General features: G+C 36.8%; 2 protein-coding genes across 3 annotated transcripts; both read left to right on the top strand.

Moving 5' to 3' along the window:
* Positions 1 to 658: 658 nt before the first annotated feature.
* On the top strand, positions 659 to 6,386 carry LOC147489358 (mRNA-decapping enzyme-like protein). Of its 2 annotated transcripts, XM_086571809.1 has the most exons (9): positions 659 to 922; positions 995 to 1,035; positions 1,118 to 1,167; positions 1,268 to 1,412; positions 1,664 to 1,720; positions 3,279 to 3,408; positions 3,889 to 4,332; positions 5,786 to 5,921; positions 6,015 to 6,386. In XM_086571809.1, the coding sequence occupies exons 3-8, from the start codon at positions 1,149 to 1,151 to the stop codon at positions 5,837 to 5,839; spliced, it is 849 nt and encodes a 282-aa protein (XP_086427935.1). In that variant the 5' UTR covers positions 659 to 922; positions 995 to 1,035; positions 1,118 to 1,148; the 3' UTR covers positions 5,840 to 5,921; positions 6,015 to 6,386. The 2 variants fall into 2 exon arrangements, with proteins under 2 accessions (XP_086427935.1, XP_086427934.1); XM_086571808.1 differs by lacking the exon at positions 1,118 to 1,167 and having other exon boundaries at positions 702 to 922.
* Positions 6,387 to 6,474: 88 nt separating this feature from the next.
* Positions 6,475 to 7,946, top strand: LOC147489357 (small RNA-binding protein 11, chloroplastic-like). Its single transcript, XM_086571810.1, has 4 exons — positions 6,475 to 7,086; positions 7,229 to 7,297; positions 7,374 to 7,480; positions 7,581 to 7,946. Exons 1-4 carry the CDS (start codon positions 6,948 to 6,950, stop codon positions 7,686 to 7,688), a joined length of 423 nt encoding a protein of 140 aa, XP_086427936.1. The 5' UTR covers positions 6,475 to 6,947; the 3' UTR covers positions 7,689 to 7,946.
* Positions 7,947 to 8,784: the final 838 nt, after the last annotated feature.

Genomic DNA, 8,784 nt, shown 5'->3' with positions numbered 1-8,784 from the left:
GTGATCATTGAGAGTGGGTGCAGTAATTCATAGTTCCCGGTAATTGGAAGTACAGGTAAGACTTTGATAATGATTACCTTTGGATTAGGAAAAGTCGCGGTGTCTTTATTCGCCGCTCGCTAGGTCGCTTCAGTCTTCTTGGAACGTTCTTGAGCGAGCTAAAATGTACCACCTATATAAAGCGAGCTGCTCGCGAGTCGATCTTGGAGGACGATGTCCTGAGTACGCTGCGATCTCTACTTATGCTTAACGCGTACTTAATATTCTTTAATGAGAATATTACTCTCTTACCGTGTCAAGTGGGTAATCACAACACTTTAAAAGCAAGATAGACATTATCATTGAAGGCTCAAAATATTTCAAATGGTTTTATGGTGGTTGTGTTTCTTCAATTCTTCCTTTATTTTCACCCTCAATTACAAAATCTAAAGAGCAACAACAACTTTCGACAGCATCGCCTTCTCCTATCACAATGGATGCAACAACATTAGTGTTAGTGTTCGTGTCAACGGATCCAAGCACCACAAAGTAGAAACATGAAATATCAAAAAAGGAGAAGTGAAGAACATTTCTATAGTATATACCGATAAAACAATAATATCGGAATATATCAAAGCTATATATAAATACCGACATTTTCCACTGATAAACCCAGCTCAGTCTCTTTCAAATGCTAGTAAGCATAGCCTAGAAGTAGTATAAATTCGCGAGGGTTTTATTAATTTTTCATTCTAGAAAACAAAAAAAAAATGTCACCTATTAATAAAAAACCGGACAGAAAATAAAACCAGACCTAAATCAAGAAGCCACAAAAATAATAAACCTAAAAGTTCTACAAAGAATCGACCCATCAATTGAAGAGATATTGATCACAGCTGGTCATGTCACTTTTTACAAATTCAACATTGATAAGAATGAATGGGTTCGTTTGACTACTAACTTCCTTTTTGTTTACTTACTTTCTTGGTTTTAATATTATTTTTTTGTTTGGCAGAGTCGTAGAGATGTTGAAGGATCACTCTTTGTTGTTAAACGGTACGTAAGAATAATATTTTTTTTTTCTTGATTTTCTTGATTTTAGATTATTTGTTTAGTTTTTTTTTTTTTTTTGATGTAGGACTAGTCAACCTCGGTTCCAGTTTGTTGTAATGAATCGGAAAAATACAGGTTTTTTTTTTTTTTTTTTGTTACTTCTTTTCTTGAATGATATTCTTACTTTTTAAGCATGTATGTTTGGTTGACAATTGCAATTGTAATGTTCTTTCAGATAATTTGGTGGAGGATCTCTTGGGAGAATTTGAATACGAGATGACGATCCCATATTTGCTATATAAGAATGCTGCCCAAGAAGTTAATGGGATATGGTTCTACAATTCATCTGATTGTGAAGCTGTTGAAGATTTATTCAGTAGGTATATTGTTATGCGAAAACAAGTGCTTCCTATACGATCTGTATATAGTTTTAGCTTTTTCTATGTTATTTATGCGTTTTTTTTTTCTTTTTGGGGTCATTATGTACTGAGAAGTCTTACATATGATCTCATTTCCGGAAACAAATCAACAGGTTCTTTTATGTTGCATTTAGAACATGACTATGTGTTTGAGATACGAAATCAGTGATTCCTCTTTTATTGGTCTTTAAGTCGTATGTTTCTTCTTTCAGGATACTCCGTGCCTACTCTAAGGTCCCTCCAAAGCTGAAAGTATCTTCAACTAAGAGGTAATATTAGATTCTGCCACTTCAACATGCTCATCAACTAATTTGTAGTATTCGTATACGACTCATGTTCTTAGATGGTCTTTTTAGTTTTTGTTGTTTGAACCTTTCTATTGGAATACACCGATATAGTTCATGTTCTCAAAAGAATAAAAGAACGTATCATCGTAAGTATAAATGGTTTCTCCTCCTTAACGAGGAAAGCTTCTTGAGTTAACCTTGGGTGGTGGGTAGAGATCTAAATCTATTTGGAACTGATGATGGAGAGATGTAAGTGGAAGTTAGCATCTTGAAAAGGCAAGTACCTATCAAAAGGTGGTAAGCTGGTTCTCCATAAGTTGAGTGGCTCATGTAAGGTGATTAGAGATGGCGTTATGCATTTCAGTAATATTTCAAGATTTTAGTCATCATATCTTCAAGATATAAGGTGCTTAGATAACGTAGCCAGTTCTTAGCATCTACTAATGTTGGGTTTAAGTCCATATTGTACACAAAATCAAAACACTTTCATCACATCTAGAATTGGTCCCGTATGATTATTATATTATAGTTTTTGTCTGGTAACTGTCTCTCCACATTTATTTCATATTTCATAAATGGGTTTTTTCGTTAAAAGTTATAGTTATACAAGAATGAGTACCATGTTGTAGTTAGTAGTTAGTACTTAAATACTGATCAGTTATATAGTCCAGAAATGACTAAGAGGACTGATTCAGTAGCCTCGTTAAACCTTGCATGTACATTTTCTTAAACTCTCTAGTCTCTATGCATCTGTTGAAACTACTAATGTGGATATCCTGTTTTCTCTATGTTATCCTACTTATCCAGTTGTATGTGGTGTAATATGGGTGGAGACCTTAGCAACCAAAACACAATGCGTGAGCGCGTGTGGAAGCGAAAGCGTGAACGCTAAAGCGCCTAACGTAAAATTTTACCTTTATTCAGAGCGCTCTTAGAGCGTGCATCTGTGTATATAAAAGTGTACATATACAACACATTATATGGAGAAAAATCAAAAGGAATACTTAAAGAGGTTTTACTTGTTGTATTTTTATTTTATTTTTTTAATAAGAAATGTAATGATTTAAGTGAAAAATCTAGTGTCGTAGATGGCCCTAGTTGTAGTATACTCATTAGTCAAACTCAACTTTTAAATCGTAAATTCATTGTTAGTTGAGTGCTTGACGTGTTGATCAAACATTTTGTTGCTTGACATTCTCAAAAAGTAATGACTTTTGCACCAAAACCAATAAACCATGTGGTCTGGTATTACTAGTCTGCTAAATTGAGACATGTGATGACACCTAAGAGTATGAGAACAGCAAAATGTTTTGTAAAATGGGAGAGCGCGCTCATAAATTTTGGTAAACGCGCTTTGTGCACATTTTCGAATTAAAAGCGGGAAAGCGCGACTTGAGTGCTCAAGCGGCATCCTTGTCCCACGCTTTAGGTTGCTAAGGTGGAGACTTGTGTATTAGTTTTCTTAATTCAACTGTTTTTTATACGTGGACCAAATATTTAACGAATCTCATCTGCTTTACATGCTAATATTTCTTGGCAGCGATTTTGAGGAATCGGAAACAGTCAGGAAAAATGTGATGGAGGTCCTGCTGGAGTCACCATCTTCAAATTCAACTGCACCTAACATAGCGAACGCTCCGGAGGATTCTTCTTTTCTTAAATTTTTTAATGTAAATGATCTTAATACCCTATCCCCATCTTCTTCTTTTCTTAAATTTTGTAATGTAAATGATCTTAATACCCTATCCCCATCTTCTTCTTTTCTTTATATATATATTTTTGTTTTTATGAGACGGTGTTAGAGACAAATTGTTGTCATTTTACCTTGAGGTTTGCTTGAAAACTGTGGATACACTTTCACAACTATTCTTTAGTATGCATGAGCTTCACATATTATAAACAAAATTTGACACATCATTGAGACCACACGCTCTGTAAAGTTTGATGCATAAGACAGAGCCACTTCTGTTATCTTGGTAGTTTATTTATGAGCAATAAGATTTTATTTTGTTTTGCTTCATTTTTTGTGTGTGTGTGTGTGGGGGGGAATATTGTGTATAGCTGCCTGTCATTGGTAATTTCTCTGTTTTACTCTGTGACCTCTATGGCTCCCTGTAACTTTGACTTTTCTTGTGGCCATGTTTTTGCAGACAGCTACCAGTATAACAAACGCTTCGAATGCAGCAAACCCTGGACAATACCAACCTCCTGCAGTAATCCCTCCATCATTCCGTTCACCAAATGTACCCACCACTGTACCAGCCCTGGAAATACCATATGCACCTTCGCCTAGGTCTGGACCATCATTGCCCTTCCCCAATTTTTCTGAGACCCATGTCACTAATCTTGTAAAGCCATCAGTATTTCTTATGCAACCTCCTTTGTCTACATATATGATACCATCAACATCTTCTTCCACGCCAACTGTGCCCCCTCTCCAGTCTCCCGTGAGTTTACAGCAGCCCTATGGTGCTCCTCTACTTCAAGCCTTCCCACCACCTACTCCACCTCCATCTCTCACACCAACTACTCCAATTAATGGACTAGGCATTACAAGAGATAAAGTTCGTGATACACTTATGAGGCTTGTACAGGTTTGTTCTTTCTAATATACTGTATTTTCACCACGAATTTTATAAATTAGTACTGTGATTTAGCCTCGTGAACTTTGTTCATTTGTTTTTGTTTTGTTTGTTTTTTGTTTTTATCCAGTGTTATCAAACCCGGCCCGGTGGTTTGACCCGGTGAACCGGCGACCCGGTCACCAAACCGGGGTGGGTCATATAGTAGATTGTTTATGCAGTTGACCCAGGCCGAACCCTGTTAACTCGTCCGGTTTTCTTGTAAACCGTTTTAACCCGGACGGTTTAGTCCGAGCCGCCGGTCCATAACTAACTTTAGAAATTATAAATTTTTAATTTGTTGGTACTAAGACTTGAACTTTGGGTGACTATTAAACAAGCTAGGATCTCTACTATTACACCACAACAACTTTTCTTGCTAGTTATTAACTATATAAGAAATATAAATAACATCTAATAGTAAACTAGTAAAGAAACATTTTAATTTTGAAAAGCATAACCTGTATAGACTCGAACCTTGGTTTATTGGAAAATGAAATGGCTCTAAGACCACCTGGGCCACTAAAGAAGTCGTGAAAATGTATGTACTAAGTGAATTATATAATATTTTCAACTTAAATATTGACCCACTGGTTGAACCAGTGACCCACTGGTCGAACCGATGACCCAGTGACCCAGTTCCTTTGCCGGGTCAGTGTCCGGGCTGGGTCTGATAACTATGTTTTTATCTCTATTAATGATTATGAAACATAATAAGAGCAAGTTTGTAGCAAGGCTCTCCGATTACAGCTAGTAAATGTATCCCTGTGAATGTGGCATTGTATTAGAGTGTCCAACAGTTTGTTCTTGGGATGCACTACGTATGATCCTGTTCTGTCTTTCAAGATGGGTAAACAAGAGGTGCTTAGAAAGGGGAGCTCTTCAATGGAGCAATCTACTCGTAGGGATTTTGCAATAAACAAACAACTTGGGATGAAGCGAAAACATTGACTCTGTATTGATCTGACATAAAGAAGAACAAATATTTGGACCCTGACTGTTGGAGAAGGGTGGGACCTCCCAACCCATCCATTGTTGTTACCGTGGAGATGTTTCAGGCGGGTTACCTACCAAATACTGCATCCATGTAAAATTGACATGAAGAGAGAGTAGAAACTCTTCAGATATCCAGATAAGGAAACATAGTACCATCAGTGCTGAAGAATGATGCATGATAAAGCCAGGACCATCCCATATTAAAATCTAGGCTATCGTTCTATGATTCTATCACTCATGACAGTCTACCTGATTGTTTCGCTTTTGATTTGATTTCCTGATGAATAGTAATTTTTAATCGAACCTCGATAAAACTAATAATTTATTTGTGCACTAGAATACTTTGCATTTGTAACGTTGATGCTTGTGTACTTATAGGTAAAGTCTTGACTATTTTCTAACTTTCCTTCTTATTTGTTTTGTTTTATAGAACAACCGGTTTGTTGACATGTTCTATGAAGAGTTATTAAAAGGGACTGGTTGAAGAAGCAACATCAGTCAGGCAGCTACTCTTCTGTGAATAGTATCCTCAAGGACCTGGATTGTTGTCAATACTTTTTGTATAGGTACTCTCTCTCTCTCTCCACATTTATTTTGACAAGTTTGTAGGCCGTTGAGATGATGTTCCCTTATATAAGCTTACTTCTTGTTCTCATCAGGGTAATGGTGAATCACACAATATGCACAGGTTGTATAGGTGATAGTCAAGACAACCCAAAGAGCTTTGCTGTTTTTGAGGTAGCCAGTCAACTTTGGGAGATTGTATACATGTGTAGAGACTTTGTAGTTGGATTAATATGGAGCAGTTGGATTAATAAGGAGAGAATGTTTGTGGTCAGGAATTTGAACTACTTGTACAACAAATGCTTCAAATTATAAAGTGAAAATGTGTAGTGTATGTGACGAGAACGATAAATGGATGTAGATTTGTGATAGGACATTTCTTCCTTTTTCAGTTACTGTTGTGCTCAGCTCAGTATTTGCTTAAAATCTAGAACAAACTGGTATAATATAGATTCCTTCTTTCAATAGTTTTTGTGTTTTTCTGGTGAAGATTGAATTTCATAGTCTTGTAAATCTGTTCAAATGATACATCTTGCATATGTTATTTCTTAACAGGGAGCCAAAAGAGCATGTGATTGTAACCACTGAAACAACACGTAGATCATTCCTATGGTACACGATGGTCTATCAGCATGCACGCACAGGTCAATCTGCATCTGCCTCCTATATATAGGTCTATGAGTCCATCTAACCGCAGTCCATTGGATCTGGGATAACAGAAAACCAATATCCTTGAGCACAATATGACCCTACTATCGGCATAGGTGCATCTGGATTATAGTCTTCGTAGAGCATATGGAAAGGGAATGCATAGCCCGTCTCGATGATCACTGATGACAGTTTAAACTTTAAAGGAGCCAAATATTTAGGACCTGATCTGAGTCTTGCATCAAGTGTCGAAAAGATCTCAATTTGTTGAGATTTCGTGAATTCCCAAACTTTTCTGCAAGCAGTGGTATTTCGTAACACTAAAATAAAACACCCTAATAAAGCTGCAGCTCTACTGTACTGTAGCTCATTTCTCATCTATGGCGGCTTTCAGAGGAATAATCAGTCGAGTCTTGTTCGCACGAAACACTCGAACAGCAGACCCTCTTAATAGTGCCCCCCGCCCAGCTCACCATCTCATTTCCTGCAGAGGAGTTGCTTCGAAACTCTTCGTTGGAGGTCATTTCTTACGTTTATTTATTATTGTTTTCGATCAATTTCCCTTTAATTATATGTGGAATTATATTTTCTTCTTCTTTTGATTTCTCATGGGCCTTAGATTTAGCATGGCCTTATGTATCCATCTTTGGTGCTATTGCAGGGCTATCATTCTATACAACAGAAGAAGCTTTATCAGAATCATTTTCCCAATTCGGCCAAGTAATTGAAGGTGCTGTTCCTCAGTATTCTGCAATTTTTGAATAAACATTATCAAAGATTGGGCGCTAACTTGTTGGTTTTGGCAGCTAAAATAATATCTGATAGAGTTTCAGACAGATCAAAAGGTTTTGGGTTTATAACCTTTGCTTCTGAAGATGAAGCTCAGAAGGCTTGCGAAGAAATGAATGGGAAGGTAAAAAGCCTTTGTACTCTTTCCTTGAATAAGGTTTATGAGTGGCGTGATTGCATTATTACCTTTAAGCTTATTTTGTCAAGTGGTTATTTGCCGCCAGGTACTAAATGGACGCGTTATATATGTGGACACTGCGAAACCATCCAGAACTGGTTATAGCAACGGCGTGCCTATAGCAAGAGGGCCTCCTGAACCAGTTCACCACTGATTTTTCCGTGTCATTTATTTGACATGCGTGTGTATATAGTAAAATTTTCAATGTAATGGAGTAGTGAGATAAGCATTAGCCAAACATTTCTTGCATTTAATATCTATTAAAATTTCACTTGGCTTTCAAAGTGTTGTGATCAAAATTTTGAAATCAACTACTGTCTGGAATTGGCTAGTTGTATGACCTGTATCTACTAATCTTGTACATCAGGATATATTAGTAAATTCTTTGTAAGATTGACTGTTTTGTTTTTCACTGTATTGGTAATATTGATAGAAATTCATCGATTTGAGTGATTTATCAAGACAAGTCGATATTGATGCTATAGATTGATCAGAATATTTGTTAATTCTGGCCGATAGACCAATCCTGCCGATCTATTGAAGCACATGGGGTTTAAATAACGGGCCGCGGTATTGGCACTCTATAAAATGGGACTAACACCCGGCAACCCCTAAAAAAAAAAGAAATTTTACAAGTTTGCCATAAAAGCCCAGACCCAGCAGCCAATTCAACCGGTCTTGCCAAAACGAACTTTCCGGCCTTTTTTTGTATACACTCAAACGATATGGTCATGTCGTTTTAGTATACACTAAAATGATATGGACATGTCGTTTTTGTATACACTCAAACGACTTGTCCATATCGTTTGAGTATATGGTCATATCGTTTAAGTATACACTCAAACGATATGGTCATGAATTGACACGTCGTCGTTGAAGTATGTTAGTTTTGACACTTAGTTTGACACTCAACGCACTTCCATCGTTTGTTTGTGTGTGCATTTTAGATTTGGCTAATCATTTAGTAGCACATGCAAACGGTATGGTCAAGGTCGTTTAGGGCTTCTATGGGGTGATATGATGAGGTCGTTTGGACATAAACACAAATTACACTTGTCTTATCATAAACACCAACACTTTTCTTATAATACAAATAATTAATCGATCATAAGTGTATAATAATTTTGTTTGGGTATGAATTCACCCAGACACACTATTGAATCTGCAAGGGGGAGATGTTGTATATAAAAAATGAGATTGCCTTTAATGGTCACTACACGATCCGAATATGTTTCCAAAATCAAGTCTCT

This window comes from Coptis chinensis, chromosome 7 (genome assembly GCF_015680905.1).
Source record: "Coptis chinensis isolate HL-2020 chromosome 7, ASM1568090v1, whole genome shotgun sequence".
NCBI lineage: Eukaryota > Viridiplantae > Streptophyta > Magnoliopsida > Ranunculales > Ranunculaceae > Coptis > Coptis chinensis.
The sequence above is the reverse complement of the archived record's forward strand: the minus strand, read 5'-3'. Positions and strand labels throughout refer to the sequence as shown.

What these genes read in the sequence shown, in the direction of transcription:
- LOC147489358 (XM_086571808.1), top strand. Translation starts at nt 882, where the DNA reads ATGTCACTTTTTACAAATTCAACATTGATAAGAATGAATGG. An exon ending in ACATTGATAAGAATGAATGG is followed by an intron (nt 923 to 994) that starts GTTCGTTTGACT and finishes TTTGTTTGGCAG; the next exon opens with AGTCGTAGAGATGTTGAAGG. An exon ending in CACTTATGAGGCTTGTACAG is followed by an intron (nt 4,333 to 5,785) that starts GTTTGTTCTTTC and finishes TTTGTTTTATAG; the next exon opens with AACAACCGGTTTGTTGACAT.
- LOC147489357 (XM_086571810.1), top strand. Translation starts at nt 6,948, where the DNA reads ATGGCGGCTTTCAGAGGAATAATCAGTCGAGTCTTGTTCGCACGAAAC. An exon ending in TTCGAAACTCTTCGTTGGAG is followed by an intron (nt 7,087 to 7,228) that starts GTCATTTCTTAC and finishes GTGCTATTGCAG; the next exon opens with GGCTATCATTCTATACAACA. An exon ending in ATTCGGCCAAGTAATTGAAG is followed by an intron (nt 7,298 to 7,373) that starts GTGCTGTTCCTC and finishes TGGTTTTGGCAG; the next exon opens with CTAAAATAATATCTGATAGA.